At 33.4% G+C, this 21,652-nt stretch overlaps 2 protein-coding genes and 1 long non-coding RNA gene across 3 annotated transcripts; 1 reads left to right on the forward strand and 2 right to left on the reverse strand.

Moving 5' to 3' along the window:
- The first annotated feature begins 689 nt into the window (after positions 1–689).
- On the forward strand, positions 690–1,984 carry LOC133704225 (lysine-rich arabinogalactan protein 19-like). The gene is made up of 2 exons (XM_062129003.1): positions 690–1,621; positions 1,758–1,984. Exons 1-2 carry the CDS (start codon positions 878–880, stop codon positions 1,860–1,862), a joined length of 849 nt encoding a protein of 282 aa, XP_061984987.1. The 5' UTR covers positions 690–877; the 3' UTR covers positions 1,863–1,984.
- Positions 1,536–3,601, reverse strand: LOC133704226 (uncharacterized). The gene is made up of 3 exons (XR_009844019.1): positions 3,443–3,601; positions 3,201–3,324; positions 1,536–3,006 (listed from the first exon to the last, which is right to left on the reverse strand). It is a non-coding gene; the product is annotated as an uncharacterized LOC133704226 (long non-coding RNA).
- Positions 3,602–4,450: 849 nt separating this feature from the next.
- Positions 4,451–10,214, reverse strand: LOC133704844 (phosphate transporter PHO1 homolog 1-like). The gene is made up of 14 exons (XM_062129862.1): positions 9,874–10,214; positions 9,486–9,789; positions 8,600–9,005; positions 8,424–8,472; positions 8,249–8,320; positions 7,859–7,988; positions 7,021–7,141; positions 6,683–6,932; positions 6,459–6,563; positions 6,278–6,322; positions 6,007–6,159; positions 5,562–5,840; positions 5,000–5,136; positions 4,451–4,878 (listed from the first exon to the last, which is right to left on the reverse strand). The coding sequence occupies exons 1-14, from the start codon at positions 10,108–10,110 to the stop codon at positions 4,788–4,790; spliced, it is 2,379 nt and encodes a 792-aa protein (XP_061985846.1). The 5' UTR covers positions 10,111–10,214; the 3' UTR covers positions 4,451–4,787.
- Between the last annotated feature and the right edge of the window lie 11,438 nt (positions 10,215–21,652).

A 21,652-nucleotide genomic window follows, 5' to 3' on the forward strand; every position in this document is an offset into this window, starting at 1 on the left:
AATATTTTTTTTTTAATAAAAAACAAGATATCAAAAATTTATTATTTTCATTAAATTTTTTAATATCGTCGCGAGGTGCATCCATTGTCACCTGCATTTTTTGTCCTTAAACAGCAAGATGTCCTCAGCTGAGGGAAACAAAAAAGAAATCAGAAAAAGGCACCCTACCTTGCCCTCTTTCCTTGAACTGGGCAGGGACTGCTTACCAATGTAAAGATTGTGTTAGGATCGACATCATGGTCCGTCCTAAGTAGGTGAAAGGTTAGCCCAGTTTGCCGTCTGCATCTCCTCCCTCTCATTTCCGCTCCATCATTTGTCTAGACATTTCTGGCACAACAAATAAAAGATTGTGGCAATAATTTATTATCATAAAAACTCGTGATTCGAATTTCTGTTAGGTTCAAGATTCTATTGAAGCAAACACATATTACCTAATTACGAGATCCCACCGTGAAGAAAAAGAAACTTCAGCCTTCCCTCTTTGTGCTAAGGTTCTAAATGAGTTCAAACAGCACAACAGATCGAGTACATGGGTCTCTTTGGCTGCTGATTGATGCAATATCCAAAAATCCAATACAGCACAACTATTGACAATCATATCAGCAGCAGCGTTACAGATATACCTAAAACTTAAAAGCAGTAAATCTTTCTTCAGATTACTAAATTTTTGGCCCCAAATCTGACTGACGCGACCAACTAAATGCAGACCTGGCCGTAAAAGACGTCATTCCCAATCATTGGAAGGGATGTAGCATTCAAATAAAGACTACATCTCTCCCTCTTAACATTCCACCAAACATTTACTAAAATTAAAAACCTATTTCCCACAACTCTATATAACATATTACTTCTTCCTGTTACTTCTCATTACAACAAAATGGCTTTGGTGCTTTGGGCTCTCATCGTGGCTTGTCTGAGTTTCCCAATAGGTATTACCGATGCCCAAACACCAGCAGCATCGCCATCAACAACTTCACCCGCTACACCTGCACCTACAACCACTACGCCTCCACCTTCAACCACACCAGCACAATCACCAATAAGTGCAATGACACTCCCACCTGCAACCACTCCTATATCACCACCGTCTCCTAAAGTAGCACCAGCTACCAGCCCAATAGTTCCACCTCCACAACCACTGCAAAGTCCTCCAACTGCAGCTCCAATACAAACACCAGCACTGCCACCACCACCAGCTACACCACCGCCTTCTTTACCACCAGCTACACCACCCCCTTCTTTACCACCCCCACGAGTGTCTCCAGCTCCAGCATCAGCCCCTGCAAAAGAGACACCATCACCATCACCAGCTAAGGAAGTACCTGCACCTGCACCAGCACCAGCACCAGCAACACCAGCGCCAACACCAGCACCAGCACCAGCCACTCCAGCACCAGCACCAGCACCAGCTATTCCACCACCAGCCCCATCACCAGCATTAGTGCTTTCCCCAGCTACAGCTCCTGGCAAGCACAAGAAGAAAAGAAAACACAAGCACAAGCACAAGAGGCATCATCATGCACCAGCTCCAGCTCAAGCACCAAATCCCCCCAGCCCCCCAGCCCCACCTACAGTGACAACAGTATCTGAGGACACAGCTCCTGCACCATCCCCAAATCCAGTATGTTTTCAAACAATTAAATTTTTTTTTTCATTCTAAACCACTAACTGAATTCGCTAATATTTCCATTCCAGAAATGATAGAAATTTGTCTCAAATTGTTCTAAATTATGTACCCTGCCTTTTCTGACCTGCAGAATGGAGGAAATTCATTGTATCACCATGAAGGAAGGGCTGGAATGTTAGCAAGGACTGTTTTAGCTATTGCCTATTTGCTGGTAGTTACAGGCTACAGTTTCTAGAAATGTTACCAAGCCATGAAATTATATTTATGATGAAAAGAGATTACTTTATATGTACAAACAAGATCGGTGTGAAATTCAGATTACAGGTATTATAAAGGCAAGCCAAGAAATTGTCAACATTTTTGGATTTTTTAAGTTCATTGGAGTACACAATAAAGATGAATGGCCTTATAACCATGAACAAAACTATCCAAGAGAAGAAAACATAATAGAAATTTACTTCATAGTTCTAAAAACATGAAAACAGTAACAATACGAGGAGCATACAAAAATTTCCATAGACAAAACTGTTGTAACTCTTCAACATAAAAACACAAAAGCAATCAATTTCAGTTGCACAGTTTTGCATCAGAAACTGTTCTTCCCTGAAGAGTATCTATCATGTTCTAGGGCAAATTAAGGTTCTTCAAACTTCCCCAAAAGCGAGTAAGAAGAAAATAGCACTCCTGAAAAATTCCCTAGGCAGAAAGGAACTTGTGAATCAACCATGTTCAATCCCATGAACAAATAAATATAGTTATTTGGGAAACAACCCCATGCAAAATACTTAATAAGTTGCCTGGCAAGCACATATGCTCCAATTATTCCAACAGTTATTGAGAAACATCTTATGGATATTTAAGTTAATTTTTATTAAGAAAATTTTGAAAACATGTTGACCATTAATAACATTGACAACATTTCCTTGTGGAAAAGTGATGGGCTTTTATTTTCTTCTAGTACTTCATATTACTTTTGAAGTCCTCTATATTTCTATATTAACTCGTATCATTTCTTTAGGGAGCATTCAGTTTGAACATAAAACATTAAAGGCTTGTTATTGGAAGTTTTAGACTATACTTTCCCAAGAAAAATCAATTCTGAATACTCTTTTTTCCTTTTCCTTTTCCTTTTTAAGTCAAAAGGACAGTGCATTGCTGGCCTTTAATATAACAGGATAAATGCTTACTGGTAAGAAACATATAGCAAAAAATTGTCATTCTAACAGCCCATTAGAACAAATGAGTACCTGCACAAAAACAAGCCCCTGTTCATAGGCTAAACGATTAATGGGCCTCTGAGACCTCTCGCCACATTCATTACAAGTAAATTGCACAAGCAAACTCCTCCATGGCAGTTTTATGTCAATGGCTGCACCCTCCTAAAAGAATTTGCAGGGGAGAACAAAAACACAGCTAAGAAATTTCCGTTTCCTCTTCGTTTTTGGTTAAAGCATCAAACTAATGCAGATTACTTGTAAGTAAAATCGATTCCCTCTTAACATGAATTTACAGAAAGAACCAAGTTTTTTTTTAAGAAAATGAAGCTAAAATCAAATAACCAAAAACCACATACCTCATTCAAATCACTTGATCCTGCTTCTGGGTATGTCTCAGAATTGCCATCCACTAACCCAGAAACCACAACTAACCAATGCGACAGTTTAGGTAATGCTGCTTTTGTTTGAGAAATTCTCAACCTGCCCAAAAAGGAAAGCAGACAAAAAAACAAGTTAGAGTTAAGATAGATTTGATTTTTAAGAGTTTAATAGTAGTAAAGTTCGAACATTTAGAGAGACTTTAGTAAGAGAGTGTGACCTGGCATTTGTGTTGGAGAAACAAATGGGTTTGTAAAATGTCAGGGCAGAGAAGTGAATTAATGGGTTTGAGTTTGGGATTTGATTTCAGACAAGTTATGGCGGGAGAGAAACTGCATTGCGAGAGGGTAGCAGCAGCCATGGCGGTTTGATATTTTGAATTCTGAAACGATGTTGCGCATGTGGCTTGTTTCTCTGTTTTTATTTCAAAATATATTAAAATAATAATTTTTTATTATTATTATTTTAAAATTATCATATTAAAACAATAAAAATAAATAATTTAAAACTAATAAATTATTCGAAAACTTCTAAAAATATTGCTGCACCGCGATTCCCCATTTATACATTTTTACCGGGAGCGGATAATTCGTGTATGACATGTCGGCTTGAAGTATTAAAGGAGAGAGCAATGAATAGATAGCGCGTAGTTAATTTGTTTATTTTTCCCTTCAAGCTTTCGGGATTCGGAGTTATAAGAGGAATGCCCATTACCTGTTTAAAATCCCATCAAGTATGAATGTAAGATCGGCGTTTGAAAGCCTGGAGTATTCAAAGAATACATTAAAACAAACGAAAAAAAAAAATGTTACGAGATAACTTGTGTTTGGTATTGAAAGAGGATGGAAGATTTTTTGTAGACAAAAAAAATCATAAAAAATTCCGGATTTTTTTTGTAAACCTTGAATCTTATTTGTCGGAATGATGTTTGCTACGTCCCAAGAGATTTAAATATAAATGAAATCAATAATCTGTAGTCCCTCTCATTCCATAATGATCTTATTCTGTAATTGAATTCACCATTCTCAGTGTAATGTTATAATTTCATATGCTAAACATGTCTTATTTTAGCTCAAGGTTTTGCAGAATTACTGATTCTTCATGAGCACATCGCAAGGAGAAGATTTGAATGCATTAATGTGATGAACAGTGGAAAGCACCCCAGATGACTTTTTGGAGTATCTATCAGTTACTCCAAAAACAAAAGAAAGAAAGAAAGAAAGATATATTGAACAAGAAATTACTTCAGTTTTGGATATAAAAAATTCCTTCTCAACACAGTCCAGTGTTTTGCAGGACCTAGATAGAAGGCGAGGAAAGTATTGACAAGAAAGAGTAACAAGAAATTCTGGTGGGTGATCTGTGCATGATTTTCTTTTCCTCGAAGAAAATTCTGTACACAAGTATGAACTTTCTCTATCCCTGGAACAATTATGACCAAGTTGATGTCTTGCTACAATTGGTACCGTCTTGACATTAGCCAATGAGCATCGTCAGACATTGCTACAATTGGACAATAATTCTGAAAGCAACTGCCGCCAATGAGCATCGTCAGACATTAGCCATCAGTCTTCTTCATCCACTTCATGAAAAGGAAGTGGCACCGTCTTGACTGCTCTATACTTGCCAGCATTATTTAGATGCTCATTCTCCAACCTGGAACATTAAAACAAATTCGCACTTTATAAGGCCTAATGAAATGTCAGGAAAAATTTAAAATGAGTTTATCATGATCATATTCACAAATGGCTATATCCAATTTCAGACAACGTATTACCTGTAAAAATTCCACTGTCCTCTCCTAATGACTTCAAGGGAAGCTAAAAACAGTCCCGTTACTCTATTATCAACATGTTCGAAATTTGAGTGGAGAACAGTTTGTAGCCAAGCAAGCCTGAGAATAAGGTTCAATCCCTGCAAGAAACGTCCAAAGTTTGATTTAGAATATACTTTAAAATTGAAATGACTTAAACCTGCAACTTGAAAAGAAATCCAATCTGTGTCTGTTGTGTCCTTATTTCAGAAATCTAATTCTCTTTACTTGCCTAACTAGTACTAGCCTAGCTGATAGTGGATAGGAATCGTACTTTCTTAGTAAAATGCTACCATCAGTACTTGTGATATGAATATGTTCGTTGTGCTCTTTCTAAGAACATCTTATCTTGATCATCTTATAACTAAAATGAAAATGGGCAAGTTGGATGTCTAATCAGAAATCAGAATAACTTGCTTGGTACCAATATCGTGAAAGATTTTGGCTTTGCTGGCAGATAAATTCCTAATCGGAACTGGTGTCATTCCACTTGAAAGAGAGTGATTAAGGGGATTTTAACATGTACCATGGAGAAGTAGTAAATGAACTTTCGACGAAGCACTAATTCATTCCTTAGCCAGGGATTCTTGGAATTCATTTGGAGTAAACCCCAATCCATTACGAAGTCCCAATACAATTGGTAAATTGTTGCAGCGCTTGAGATAACTACAACAAGGCACAGCCATCCAACACTCTTTTCTCTCTCATAGGCCACTTTGGCTCCTGCAGCTAACATTGCTGATACATATTTGCCTAGATTGACAAGGTGATTTATCTGTCCTTCGTCAAACCATCGCCTAGCACACTGCACCGACGAATTAAGCATAAGAAAATATCAATCATATACAGTTATATTGTTTAAAAATGATAAACTGAACTATAAGTAAGCAAATGATTGGCACTTAATCAAGGGGCTGGAGAGCTTTTCTTTTCTTTTTTGACGAGGACGAGCAGAATTATTAATACTGTACCTGCATTGCTCTCCAGTAATAGGGTATAAAGGACACTGCATACGCAAGATCACGGTAATGCTTGGCCCTCATGCAGTAGCCATAGTCCTGAGTTTTGTAGCTCCCAGTTAAATAATAGCATGCCACATGCTCAAGGTTCTGAAGCATTGGCACCTGTTCAATTACAAATTACATCAGTGAAGCAGTACATTTCGACTTCCAGTACTGAAATATTAATTAAGGTTCAATATTCTTTTGCAACAAGCAGCCTTTATTTAGCACGGAAACGAACCTGACTACAAAGCTGATCAGCCATGAAGAAGTCCAGCATGACAACCTGCGGAGATAAAAATTAGAAGCAGTTAAATAGATGATTTGGTTAAAATTCCTTTCAGCACAGGAACCAAATGAAACTTTCAAGTGAAGGCTTAGCCTTTGAAACAAAATGTTTGAAACTTTCACAGAATGTTTACCTTGTAGAGAGGTGATAGAACGATGTTCCTTATCACACAAAGGAATCTGTAACGACTTGATCGGTAGCAAATGTTGAAGGGGCACACAAGCAATAACAGGAAGCTCTGCGCATATATAAAGCAGCGACAAATTTTAGTAATTGACAAAACCAAGAACTGGACTCAAAAAAAAAGAATTTACTTAAAGTGGATAAACTCTATCAGATTTTCAATCAACAAATTACCAATAACAGAAGGCCTGGGATGGCTTGAACTTGGGAATACGAATGTCGTTTCGTAAGAAGTGACAAATGAATAAACATGACTCCCACTACAGCAGTCATAGATGTGGTGCATATCAAGAATACATCTCTGTACTTTAGCTCCTTTGTGGGGGCCAGCTCAAAGATGAAGCTATAATTTATCCTGGATTTCCTCCACATTAAAATGTTGCAACCATACAAAAAGAAGTGCAGGAACATCAAGCTGAAAATGCTGCAAATGACAAAGTCCCTTTTTTCTGTAAGCTACCATTCTTTAGGAATTTCAAACATGGTATTGAGAGTAAGTTGAGGAAACTTGCCTAAGCACAGGATAGACAGTTTCCATGTATGCTGTATCTGGATGCTGTCTGTACATCCCCGTGATACGAGCCATTATTACATAACCAACAAGGAGGGCTATGAAGCTCCCGGTGAACAGTCCTGAATATTTTCACCCACATGAGGTTAATTTTCATCTATTTAAAACTCATTGAACATGGGATTCTCATTATTATCTTTCGAAGAAGTTGCGGTAATATGTAAATTAGATTCAGTAAATTCATTTAAATTTGCATTCAAGGTATGTTGGAAGGTATCGCGTAAAAGCTGTGCAAACTAGTTTAAAAGACGAGAGTAACATTATGCTTGTACGCACAGAAAACCAGTATCTGATATATTATGCAATGCAAGGATCGTAATTTCTTATTTTTCAGATCAAAGAAGGAAATTTAACCATCCAATAGAAGATCATGGCTGAAATGCATGCTGGGTGCTCATTCAAAAGTGTCCACGCAACATACTCTATAGCTTTTATTGCTCAAGGAAAAATAGTGGTCTTTTTTAGGAGCTAATAGTATTCCTAATATTCGATACTTGTACGGGTCAAATTTGTATCTAAGATGATAATGGTATGACATGGGACCTATGCTTTATCATCCACTCAAATAAAGTGAACCAGGCACAGCCCTTCATTTGAAATCCCAGTGGCCTGATGGGTCCATATTTATGTTTCTTTAAGCCCTGTATCATGTCACAAAGTGAACAAGAACAAAGCTCTTTACCCATATGATTGATCGAAAAAGGAAGGTAACTTAAAAAATGTATCCCGTAATTTTAGTTTTAGACTAATTCAGTCAAATTTACTATTAAGAAACTCACCGATGAAAAAGGTCACAGAGTGTGATTCTTTACGCTGATGTGGTTTAAGGTATTTTCTGGCCTTTCTTCGGTCTTCTTCAGCGAAATGTTTGATAAATAGATTCTCAACTTCATCTGATAAGTTCATCACCTGTCGTTTCTGAGACTAATGAGCAAGTCTAACAGATTCACCAAAACATTTTAGACACAAAATTTGAAGCGACAAACAAGCATATCCAAGTTCTATTTTCACAAATCCAAGGACTACCCGTCAGTGCAGACATGAGAAGCAAGATCATTAGCCACTTGACATTGTCGGAAAACATCCTATAATAATTTTTTCTGCAACTTGGCTATACATAACGGGACCAGATATTTTACTTTAAATAGTTTTTAAGATTCAGAATTTACCTTGTCTGAACTGTTAAAATAGGAGCTTTCGACAACTTTTAGATAGATGGGAAGTACTTGTTTTTCAGTTACCTATAAAAAAGAAAAAAGAAAACCAAGAAAAACTCTTTTCCATTAGATATGTATGCAGGCCAAAATGAAATGTTAAAAGAGGTTTAAAAGGTAACCTATTTACTTTATCGAATTTCTTCAAAATCTTTACAAAAGCAAGCATGTTCAAGTTCCTGAAACCACATCATTAATTGCAAACCAGTAAGCTTCTCCATATCCAAATGAAATATCAACAACGCAGTAGATTTATTTATTTTTTTGCCTTTTCTTAGAAAAAAGAGTAATCCTTCAATTAAATACCTGTAAGTTTCAAGATATCCCAACCCTTTGTAGAGCTCTATGAAAGCTCCTTTGATCATCTTCTCTGCATGATGCAACTTTGTTTTGTTGATACGCAGCTTGCTCCCTTCAGGGTTGCAATTATTGGAGGACTGATTAACTAAATCTCCCCAAACTAGATAACTGATCGCCGAGAAAGTACGAGAAGGTGTTGTTAGAGGAATGTTTATCCTTAAATTCTTCCCTTGGCAATTGAAAACACGGCCCGAAAGTGTCCTCAGTTTCCTATCCTCTCCTTTCATGATCCTTGTTGATTTTCCCATCTCTTCTGATCTTGGGGAGTCTAGGACTTCATTTTTCTCCAAGTCATCTGTGCTGTCGTCCTGAATCTGTTCTTGTTCTATTCTGTCTGTCACTGAATCTTCCTCTGCAGCCAAGAAAAAAAATGATACAGAATAGAGATCATGATTTCGCTGATATCAGATTATTTTAAGTTAAAGAAATAAAATAAACTCTTGCACATTAATGCTAATACCAGTCCCACTTAGTAAAGCTATTTCTATTTGTTTTTCTCTGCTACAGTTTTACAAGTTTAACAATTCCTATATGCTAAATTTTGATTATGATGCCTGAGCGTACTTTTCTTCTAGTACTGATCTTTTATGGCCCATATTTCAAACAGCATAGGAATTGAAACATTAAGTGTCAAATGTACTTGTGTTGTGCGTGAACTATCATGTTCCGAGTCACGAGAGCAAAAATATGGATACGAGTCCTAATGGTAAGTGCATATGCAGATTTAAATGAGGATAAGAAAAGGTGACATTATATTATATCTTTAATTAAATGACGTAAATTTGGAAAATCGGCTATCCTCACAAGCCAGAGTTGGAATTTTCATTTATACCACAAGAGATTCTGCAATCAATAGAGGCATCCTCAGTGGAATCCTGAGCAGAATTAGCAGCTTTGTCGCGCTGTTGTTTGAATGCAGCTTTGAGCTCTACAAGAATATCCATTTGTTTCTTCAAGCAATCCCCTCTATCCAAGAACTCTTTCTCCTTAGTCTTGTAAAACTGGTTAACTTTGTTCAGTTGCAAGTCCAGACATGAGAAAAACTCTTTGGCAGCATCACTATCCTCAAATTGCTCAACCAGTTCTGTCTCGTACATATCACCTTTACTAGCTGAAGATGCAAGTTTCTTATGAACCTGTTAGACACCAATATTCATCACATTAATTCTTGCCAAGTATATCAAAGAAGTAATGCATATGTTAGGGGTAGAGAGTACTACATGAATGGCTTCATGGTCCTTGTGTTGATGACCAAATAAAGAGAACCCCCCCTTAAGAGAGGAAAGGAAGTTGCTAGACAAAGAGTTATGATGACTGTGCTTGATGAGGGTGTTCTTGTTGTTGTTATTAAGGAGATGGATTTTCTTCAGGTCTTTCTTGAGTTGCCAGTAATCAACAAAAGCCTCTTTCCACTCAGGCACAAGCTGACCCTCAAACTGCTTAGAGAACTTCACCATCCTTAACAACTCACCCGAGCCTGTCACTTACGTTTGAAAGAGGGTGTAACTAGGTGAAGTTTTTTTGTGCAGCTAGTTTTGTTGAGACTTGAGAATGTGTTCGAAGGCAGCCCGTGATCACATTATTTATGGGATGGGAAAAAAAAGGAATATGATTGATGTGCTCGTACCGCTGCTCGACAGCACATTCTAAAATATCCTTTGCACTTGTACTAACAATTCTATGCTTCGTCCACTTGAAAGTTATAGTGGCCAAGATTCGCCGGAAAATCATCAAACCGCCACCGGATGCGATGGCTAATTCTCTGCCAACATGTTCTCATGAAGGTTTTGAAAGGCTTGGGAGTTTAAAGTGGATGAGAGTGGGGACGTTCACATTTCAAAAATAAAAGGGGAGCTTCCTGCAATTTCATGATCGAGTAATGTTTTGGACAGTTAGTATATTTATGTTTATTTTTTTGCTTTTAAGTATGGTGGAGTCTTCCTAAATATACATGTACATGTACGCTGCCGGTGTGTACGTGGATCGATGTATACGATATTGATTCTCGGTTTTTATTCTATCTATCTATTTATATACTCATTCGCCTTTATATATTAATTATTTTAAAAGACAAATACAGGTACTTGGTGCTTTCATTAATTTTTAAAAAGAGTGAATTTGACTGGCTAATCATATACAAGCACACGAATGTTGCTTCTAATTAGACCAGCCTGATTTCCACTAATTCGAGATCAAGTAAAAGTTCCAACTGTTCCGATCACCGCCGCTAAGATAATAAAGGTTCTATAATATTTTTATCCTCGATCTCTGATGTGCTAGGCTTACACAAGACGGCAGAACCATCATATAAAGTGTCCTACACATCGGCTATCGATCGACTATATGTTTATTCGTCAGCAGAATAATTTGATGCCGAGTCCCTCATCAGCAACATTTTGTACCGCCATTGCCAACCAAAGAAAGCAATCCACCATTAATGTGTGTGTGTGTGTGTGTAAAAGAAATGAAAATGAAAAAACTCCATTTAATGGACAAGTTACAACTTGCTATATCTTTCTAGACATGAGAATTAGAATAACATCAGAAATTATAATTGTGGAAAATGGACAGCGCGCTTAAGGTGGCTGGCTCAAAGATACGCTGTCTTTATTTATTTTCTCTCTGTGACAACACACGGGCTTTTCTTTTTTACATAATATAATTAATTAATATTCATTGCTTAAGAGAATATCGCAATATTTCATAGAATAAATATGTTTTCTCTACACTGCCATTCATCGTGTGAGTCTAAAATTAGAAGAATGTAATTAAGAGGATAATTTCTTTATAAATAAAAATAATTATGGCTTTTTTAAAATATTTATGTATTTTGAAGTAAAACACTACTGGAGATTGTGTGTGTATATATGTATATATTTCATAATCATTTTTAATAACTCCTTATTCTACAATAATGTATCTTTTTTTTTCAAGCATTTTAAGTCAGATAAAAAAAATTTAAAAACAAACAAAGTCTAAAACCCTCAACACAAATGTATCGGTGAAAATATATACTTCAAACATTTTCTATCTAATCAGAGTAGAAAGTTCGATATGAAGAATATATACTTCTCATTTCTATGCATCGAATAATTAAGACCTTCAAATCAGTGTTATTAGAATAAAATCGGAGTTTGAACGGACAAAAATGTTGATTTATTGGTCCAAAGATTCAATCGACGATTCAGTACCGTTTAGTCTTAACAGGTCACTTATTATGTAACAAATATTGGACAAATAATTAACTTAATTTTATTTTAATGAATGAGGCCTAGGGTTAATTTAATACCACGAAAAGTATTTTTTTTCTTATAGAGTTTCTTATATATGTCGGTTTAAGTTTGGTTCTTAGTGGATCGATGCATAAAAGGCTTAATTACATCCTTAAACTGGTTCAATCAATGATTCATTTTGATAACGATGCTCTACGTACTTATAATAGGGGGAAATAGCAAATTAATGAGCTGTATTTGTTGAAGCTATCCAAGCATGGAGCTTTGGTCGTATTTTGTATTATAGAGTTCGTATATTCTGTATAAATATATCCAAAAAACATTGTTTGATATGAAATACATTAGTAATTGATTTTCTTCCGTAATTATAGAAGTTTCTTATAGTAACATGCCAGAAGCAGAGCCATTGTACTTATCTGGTTAAGGAAGGATCGACGAATAGAGAGCGAGAATCATTACTGACAGACATGGAAATTAAGAAAAACAGAACACGGATCAAAATATATATGAGGTCCAACTGGAAGCTGGCGCACGATCGACCATAACATCCAAGCTTATAGGAGTCGCAGCCCCACACCTGCAAGAGAGACGCCCAAGGAGATGATCGCAGCAGCAAAGGCATTCAATGCACGCTGATGGAGGCGTGGCGAATGTCAAAAAATAAGAAAACAAATAGGTCAACGTCACATCTCAGACGGGAGGATGACACCAAATAGTAAAACACAGAAGATTGAAGAATTAATGCACATATAGCGCCCTAAGTTAGCGAGGAGAAAAAAAAAAGGAAAGGGCAGGAGAAAGCCACTCAGTGACAACTTAATTGTTTGTTAACAGTTGAGTCCACAGTGTATTTGTGAGACAATCAACAAGGCCAAACAGTGCTTTGAATGGCTCAGCTGTTCTTGTTTTTTTTTTTAATGATATGATTTATAATATGGTTGTTGAATATTACGTACATGGTCTAATATTTATTAACGTTTATAAAAATATTGGCAAGATGTTGTGATATTAGGATCAAATCAAATCAATATTGATTCAATCAGGAGTTAATTTACTCTTTTTAGGACTTCCAAAAATAAGAAACTATAAGTGAGTGTATGAAATCAGTACAGTCAAGAAAAAAGAACAGAAAGGAAGAAGACATGCACTTAAACCAAGAAGAAAGGGCACCCACGAAATCTGAATAACCTTTTGCTTTTATGTTTTTATAAAATTTAATTTTTTAATTTTTAATTAATATTTTTTTAGTATTTCTGATTATTTTGATATATTAATATCAACAATATTTTTTAAAAAATAAAAAAATATTATTTTTGTATATATATTTCTAAATAAATAACATTTAAATAAAAAATTATTATCATTCTCGTAAACTTCCAGTACTAGAAGTGTGTTGAACCAATTACAAGACATGAAAATGATAGTCTGATTCGGATGGCATGATATGTTTTGGTGCGCTCTTTTCACTGTCTCTCCTTTTCTTCTTCTCGTTAATAACGTTATCATCTCGCATACATGTATATTCTACTCTATGTTGTGATTCAAATGTTTGACCCAACAATATCAAGTGTTTTTTTTATTTATTAATACTTGACAAGTTAATCGATTAAATATATCATTCATTAAAAAAATTTAAAGGGTATAGCTTAACTAATCATGTTTTAGGTTTGTTTTTTAAAGATCATTAGTTCGAGTTTCACGAATCTCATGGCCACTAAAAACTTACATGGTTGTTAATTTTAGAGCCCGTGAGATTAGTCGAGATACACGCAAGCTGCCCGAACACCCACGTTAATAAAAAAATATCAATCATCAAATGATATGTGTTTTTATTAAATATAACACATGTTTTTAACAACATTCATTAAATACTCTTTTTCAACGATCTTAAAGCTCATCCATCACCTGTAATGTGATACATTCTAGAGATTGATAAATTCTTTTGGATGCTAGCTTTATAGTTTAACATAAATTTTTTAAAAAAAGAACATTTTTTTAATCACCAATTAACTCTTATAAAAGATCAAACAAATATTAAAATAAAAGTAAATTAATTGGAACCGACGTCGTGAAGCCACTAATACACCTTAAATATTGAGCAATCTATTAAGATGGGATTTTAACTTTTGAAATATGATTGCAAGCCACTGATAAAAATATTGATTTGTGGCTTCATATACTGATGCATGCATGCCCTCCCGTGTTTTTTGTCCAAGCAGTTTTAAGATGAAAAGTTGAAAACATAATTATCATCGAAACTTATGTCTCTTTGAGTTTAATTTAATCATTGTTAATGGTTAATTACTAACATAATACTTGTATTCTTGGATATCTTTAACATAATTCCATGGATATAGCATATCATATTTTAATACAAATATAAATTAAAAAAAATCATGTTTTATTGTCGTGTGTGATTTGAAAAAAAAATATTTTTTTTAGCAAAATCTTCGTCAGGCTTTATTTTTTTAATGATTTCATACAATTTGGCGCCTAAGTTAGAAACTATTAACTAGTTGCTAATTATTTGCTCCTGAAAAAAAAAATATAATGTGATTTTTTCAATAAATATACGTATATATAGTTTGTACTTTTAGCAATCAAGAAAGATTCACATTTCGATGAGGTTTTAAAATTATGCCCTTAAAAAGGGCTCTAGCTCTTGACCCCGCACGTGACCATCACCTGCAAAATTAATCATGATCGTTCAAAGATTCATTAATAGACAAGAAAAACAATCGAATGCGCTCGTTCAACCCAGTCTTTATTATAAAATAAAATAAAATAAAATGGCTCAGTTTTTGTCTGTAGCATGCGAGGATAAATATTATGAATTCAGATTATTTTGTTCTTCTATGCAATGAACAACTACCTTGGTTTCGAGAATAGAGATATCTTTTTCGTATATCAAAATATTATTTATCAATTGATATAGGTTAATTTAGTTAATTTATGTATTTTATATATAATAAAATTACTTGATCATTCTTGAAAGCTAAAAATATAAACCTTTTGTTTAGAAATTTTTATGTATTTTTAATTCTATTTGCATAATTAAAGAACAACAATATTTTTAAAAACTCAAAAAAATCAGGTTGGCCCGCGGTAAAGTAGAAGCTAGCTATCTAGTCATGACGAGGCCTTGATGCATAATTGGAGATATATATGTGCTTTTTAGGATAAATATTCACCCCACAATATTTACAGTGTACGTGCCTGTTAAGTCCAGAATTAATGAGATGCCACTCTTCAAGTATACACCTTCAAGATGTATGAAGTGCTCCAACCAAAATAAGGAAAGCAAGAATTTTGAAGTGTAATGTGTTAGGTTCAGATTTCCATAGCGTGGGAAGATGATCCTGTGGGCATATGATTCTTGAATTATTAATTTTTTTTTCTCCAGAAAATGCCCTGAAATTAGTGGTAGAGCACATTTCACTAAGAGGAATATATATCCCACTTTAGTGAAAACTATTACACCCCATTTAACATCTTTTCATCCTTCGAAAGGGATTGAAAGCCTCTCTTCATTTTCCTCTTTTCCACAGGTTTGACGATTCAGACTGAGCATATACTTCAATATTTAAGGTTCCATACTTGGAATAATATTGTGTAGGGAAAGAGGTCATATTTCTTTGTACAACATTAGATTATAGCCACCTAGGATGTTTTCCGAGTAAATGTTCTACCTTGCATCTTTCACGTGTGATTTAATGATCTCAAAGTGTTTGGGTTCTTATTCTTGTGAAGATCAAGTGTTAGAAACCACAATCTTCTGGAGTTGGGGAGAATAGAAGATTGGGAAGAAAAAAATGTACATGATGTGTAACTGAATGCATAGTATTTTATGTCGGGAATTTTATCTTGATGCAAATTATGGGCTATATCTTAAACAGTATCAAACTTAATTAGAAAGTTTAGTGCAGCCTAATTAATGTACATGGATTATATTTAATTAATGTATATTAATTACACGATGAAAGACATGGGACTCTCCGAATCTGTCTTCATGTTCAGAATCATTATACCGTAAAAAAACGTTCATAATCGTTATCTTTTATATATAAAGTTGAAGAAAAAAAAGTTTGATTAATATAAAATTATTTTTAAAGTTTTATCTGACAATTTGATTAGTTTTTTATTGAGATATAGCAGCTAAATAATTATGAGTTAAAAATGTCATGCCAAAAAGAAACTCTAAAATTAAATTTACATTTCTCTCCTATCAAATGAATTAATAATCTTACGTTGCCTGATTTCAAGATACAAATTAATTAGTTTAGGTTGCTCTTTTTAGTAAAAATTCTATGAAAGAAAAGGAGAGGGAATTATTCATGACTTCATTTATTCTAATATAATAGATCAGAGATTCTCCAATTTGTTCTTGTATATATAATTACATCAATCCAGCATATGCTTGAAAGATCTTTCTCCAATATATGCTTACCTAGACTTTTTTCATTTAAACTAAAAAAAAGAGAGAGAATTATGTTACTTGCGAACCATATAAAAAAATCTCTTATTCTAAATATTGCAGGTAACTCCCCAAGTCTTTATATTTTAAAGGTTGTATGTATCCTATAAATACATAATTAATTAAATGTATAATGTGCCTGTTACATGTTTAACTTTTAGTTAGATCTATAAATGGTTTTTTATTATAATATGTGTTATTTAAATTGTTAGAGAATAATATAAATTATATATTAAAATTTTATTTAATAATTTATATTTTTAAATTGAGATAATTTTTTTACACACATATTAACAAATTTATAGCTATTATGAACCCATTTTTAAATTTGCGTTTAAATTTTTTATCAAACAATTATAAATTATGATTAAAATAAAATATAATTCCAACAACAATACCAAACAGCCACTATAGCTACTACCAAGAATCATGTTGCTTCCATAGCATGTCCCCAAGTGGAGAAGTATTGAGAAATGTAAATTATATATTCAGGAATAAACCATAGCGTCAACGTGCACTGGGTTAATTTTGATGACAATATTGTACTTTTGCGAATCAGAATAACCTTTTCTATAATTTTGTGACTGTCCTGGCATCCATGATTTGAAATTTTTTTTAAAAATAAAAAATATAATAAATCGATGTCAATTCAAGTCTAAATAACGATAAACCTAAATTTAAGAAAAGATTGCCCTATTTCTGGAATGTATTAAGTAGGGAATAAGTTCATAATACGTACATAAGCTCATATGTTGTTTTTCCAAAAAAAATTTTAGTTTAACGTGGATGTCTGGACCAGTTTACACGTATCTCGACTAATTCTACGGGCCCTGAAGTTAATGGCTATGTAAGCCTTCAGTGGCCATCATATGAGCAACCACATAGCTCGAACCTGAAATTATAAAGAAAGCAAACCTCTTAATTTTAAATTTTTATCACTAAACCACCACCTAAATGTTTCTTTTTCCAAAACTTGATGCTCCTCCTAGTTGCTCTAATGAATTAATTAGGCAAAACAATACGCTCTCCGTATTAATTATAGGCTTTCTCAATTACTTGGTTAGTTCCAACCTCTTAAATATTATTATTATTATTTTATTTTATTTTGCCAGTCACGTTTCATCCAAAGCATCCGTCAACCATTCCATGCAAGTCACGTGTGCAGGGGTGGCGCTCCGCCTTGCCCCGAGCGGGGCCGTGGCCCTCCAACTTTTTTGAAAAATCAATTCCAACCCTTATATTGAAGAGTAATTTTTAAGGCCTTTGAAGAGTTAATTGTGATCCTTATAGTTAAGAGTTATTTTAATTAGTCCCATCCAATGGTTTGGTTATTCTACTTATGACCTTATTTGTTACCGTTTAATTCTAAATTCATCCATATATTTTTTACCTTAATTTTCACATTAACTCCTCATTTATTTTATCCTAGCTAGGTCTGCCGATGAATGTGAGTATTTGTTTTATTAAATAATTCATTAATATAATCATGAAAACCAGAGCAAACCGTTCTATCACTTTTTGTGATATTATATTTTAGAGAAATACTTTGCATCACGGATTCTTGGGATGACAGTGAGAAGCTTGAGAAATTCAATGGCAAAATCTTAATTGAGGGGATGTCTAATAAATTAAAGTCCTGGGGTTTGAGAGGAGACCACTTTTCAAATCAATGAAAAAAATCATGATCACCTAATAATTTCCTCTCTGTATGCGTAATTAGGAAAATAATAATAATAATAATAATTGAAATTAAAATTAAAATTTTTTTATTTAAAAACAAACTGTCTAAAACAATAACAGAAACTAACTTTCAATTCTAATCGGTTATTTGAATGAAAAACTTGACTTTAATAAAGCTTGTTTGTTTTTGTGTTTTAAAAATGTTTTTTTAATTTTTTTAATTTTAAATTCTTTTTAATATATTAATGTTAAAAATAATTTTTTAAAAGTAAAAAAAATTATTTTAATATATTTTCATATAAAAAAATATTTTAAAAAATAAATATTACCCTTACCATGAAAAGCTGACACCCATCAACGTGTACCAAACCCTTCAATCAATGAGAAACAATTATCGAACCTTTATTTACAAAATCAAATTAAACTCTAACAAGTAGAAAGCTAAGCTCCTCAAAAGAGAATAGACGTACAAAACATTCATAGAACATAAATCTAGATACTGATTTTTAGATGGACACACAAACAAAAACAAAGAATTCGATCTAAAATTAAATTAGATCAATCAAGAGAAAAGATAAAACATAGATTTAGAAAAGTCTCAGACTTTAAAAAAAAAAAAAAACAAGAGAAGAAGGGGGAAAAGGAGAATCAAACAAAAAGAAGTGGATGTCGCTGATGAAATAACATTGACGAACCACTAAATTTTTATTTTTTTTAATGTTGAGGCGTTTTTCAGAGAAAAAAGTGAGTGCTTGCTTGCAGCTTTTTAAATAACTTCTTTTATTCCCTTTCCTTATGAAATGTTTTTTAGAATTTCTGTAGAAAAGAGCAAGTTAAAGATAAGATTAATGATCATCTTGCACAATAATCTTATACGAAGAATTTTTCTGAAAAATATCATCCAAGTGATATCCATATTTTTAACAAATATTTTTTTTCATTATTTCATTACATAAATACCACATGCATTACATGCATGAATTTTATAAATGAATCTCATAAATTTAAAATTGATATAGTTTAAAAATAGATTTTGATACTATCAATTGATGATATTTTTAATAGTTATTAAATGGTTTGGTATGATAAATTAACTTTGGAATTTGATGATTAAGATCAAATCTATCAAAACTAGTTAATTTAGTCAACTCAATTTAATTCAATTGACATCTCAACTATGAAATATATACAACAATTCAAAATAACATCATTTTAACTTTTTATTAAAAAAAAGTGTTGAACTAGTTATTCAAGAATCGCCCAATAATTTAATTTGGTGATTTAAATTCTTTATCAAATAAAACCTCTTTGGAGTTTCAAAAGTATTTTTATATAAATAATGTTACAACATAAGAGAAGTGATTTGGTCATTTCTCGCTCATCATCTAGATCATAATAGATCAAGGAAGCTTTTTTTATTATTATTGATGTGGGTGTTCAGGCCAGTTTGTGTATATTTTAACTAATTTTATGGGCCATGAAGTTAACGACCGTGTAAGTCTCTAGTAATATGAAAGAAAACTTTATACATACGTGTACGTGTGTATGTGTATATAAATATATCAAGAAAACCCAGTTTGTCTTCTCCTTATTGCAAGTATGATGAGATTTATTAGCACAGGCGCAATTAAATTGGACTTGCCTTTTTGTATGTATAAGCCATATTTTTGACCAGGTGAACGATCATAGTCCACTCGAAATATGTTAGTGGGGATTTACCCCCTCTCTTTTTGCACTCGCGCACGAAATTTGTTCCGTGTACGAATCACTGGACGTTATAATCTTGGATAGGATTCTCTGAGTCAATTAAATGTTAAGAATTGCAATTATCCGGGGCAGGAAATCCTGATGCATTAGCCAGTACAAAAGCAGCAATGGCTCTGTAAAAGTGGCAATTCCCATTTTTTATGATTATAACAAGTAATTTGAGTTCATATCCTTGTAGATAAATTTCAAAATAAGTATAAATATGTAGCTTTCCCGTTGGATGATGGGTTACATGAATGAGAAAACCACATGCATGCAAGAGAAACGAAAAGTTATATTATTATTCTGTAAACTTAATGGCTTGCATGGTAAGCACCCATTAGAAAATCAATGATAAATTATCTTTGATGCGTGTTATGATTGTAGATTACCCTTGTTATATATGGCTTAAACTATTCATTAATCATCTTCTGTCATCCACCCACTTTCCAATGCGAAAACAACTGAATTAATTTCCCAGGAGGGTGCATGGGCTGCTTCGTTAATTTTAATCCAGAATCTTTACATATAGATTGTGTATTAATTAAAAAAGACTAGATTTATCAATCACGGATAAGCATATCTGTTAGAATTCTGTGATGATAAACAAAGTAAAGCTCATGGTTAATATTTTATGAATCAATTAACATATTCTTCTGGGAGCATCTCTGATAATAAAAACCAGGCAACCTAATAGATAAGTCAAATGTTTAAGAAAGTTTGCTTTCTCTTTTGATTTTACAAGTTTGGATTTAAATACATTGAATCTGTTATGAACTTACGTCCTTAAAATCATCTGTAAGAAATTAATATTAATCAATATGGAAACTGATCCTAGTATTACTTTTGTCATAGAACCACGATGATGATGATGATAATGCTCTGCTGCAAAGTTACCATCAACGTGCCATCCCAAGGAAAAGTTGCATGGTACTACTAGCTTGCTAGCTACGACCATTCCCTGCGGCCCTACCAAGAAAGAAAGAAAGAAAGAAAGAGAAGCACCGGAAAAAGAAAAGTAGGATATCTGAAAGGATATTCCTACACAGGAAATCTTCTTGTCTCGTTGCCATAGTAGAAACTTAGAATGAAGTAAAAAGGTGAAGGTCAACATTCCACGCTATCAAACAAATTGGGCTAAATCTTTTCCTCTCCAACAAAAGTAGAAGCAAATCTTAGCCCATAAATATGAATGCAGAACTCCCATAATCATTCGAGTCCAATCATGCATATATTTTTAATCACTAAGCAGCAGCAGCACTAGCTTATATTAGGGCAAACAACATTTTCTAAAGTCATTTTTAAAAAAACGTGGGAGCAGGAAATCAAAGAGATTAAGGAAGCTGAGTTGTGACAAAATCAACTTAGTGAAAAAGATAAATCTAAATGCTTCTGGAGATTGCTAAAAGAAGTGCTCTCTGGTTTGAGTATTCAAATTCAATATTTTCAAGCAGCGCATCTTCAGATTCTCAATTATTCAAAAACGGTAACATCTCCGAATGGCTCTGAAAAACTAAACGAGAGACAGAAAATGACCGTCATCCCAAGTGTTTAATGCTAATATTTTTATTATAGTGAACTTATGATCTACACCAATATTAAAAAGTAAAGTGTCATTTATGATTAAAGAAAAAAGGGGTAAAACCATTAAACAACAATTATCTCAAGGCTCGAGCAATAATAATTATACTTGTTATAAGTTATCAACAAGAGTGTTTCCGCTTCTGTTTTTTTTTTTATTATTTGAAAAAGTATTAAATTAATATTTTTTTAGTATTTTTTTAATGATTTTTTATGTGTTGAAATCAACAATAAAAAAATAAAACAAAAAAAAATTATTTTGATGATATTTTTATATAAAAAATT

Source organism: Populus nigra, chromosome 10 (assembly GCF_951802175.1).
Source record: "Populus nigra chromosome 10, ddPopNigr1.1, whole genome shotgun sequence".
NCBI classification, from domain to species: domain Eukaryota; kingdom Viridiplantae; phylum Streptophyta; class Magnoliopsida; order Malpighiales; family Salicaceae; genus Populus; species Populus nigra.

Coding starts and splice junctions, on each gene's coding strand:
- LOC133704844 (XM_062129862.1), bottom strand. CDS start 10,110: ATGGTGAAGTTCTCTAAGCAGTTTGAGGGTCAGCTTGTGCCTGAGTGG. Junction 6,933..7,020: donor ACTGTCTATCCTGTGCTTAG/GCAAGTTTCCTC, acceptor TGTCATTTGCAG/CATTTTCAGCTTGATGTTCC. Junction 6,564..6,682: donor TCCCAGGCCTTCTGTTATTG/GTAATTTGTTGA, acceptor ATATATGCGCAG/AGCTTCCTGTTATTGCTTGT.
- LOC133704225 (XM_062129003.1), top strand. CDS start 878: ATGGCTTTGGTGCTTTGGGCTCTCATCGTGGCTTGTCTGAGTTTCCCA. Junction 1,622..1,757: donor CTGCACCATCCCCAAATCCA/GTATGTTTTCAA, acceptor TCTGACCTGCAG/AATGGAGGAAATTCATTGTA.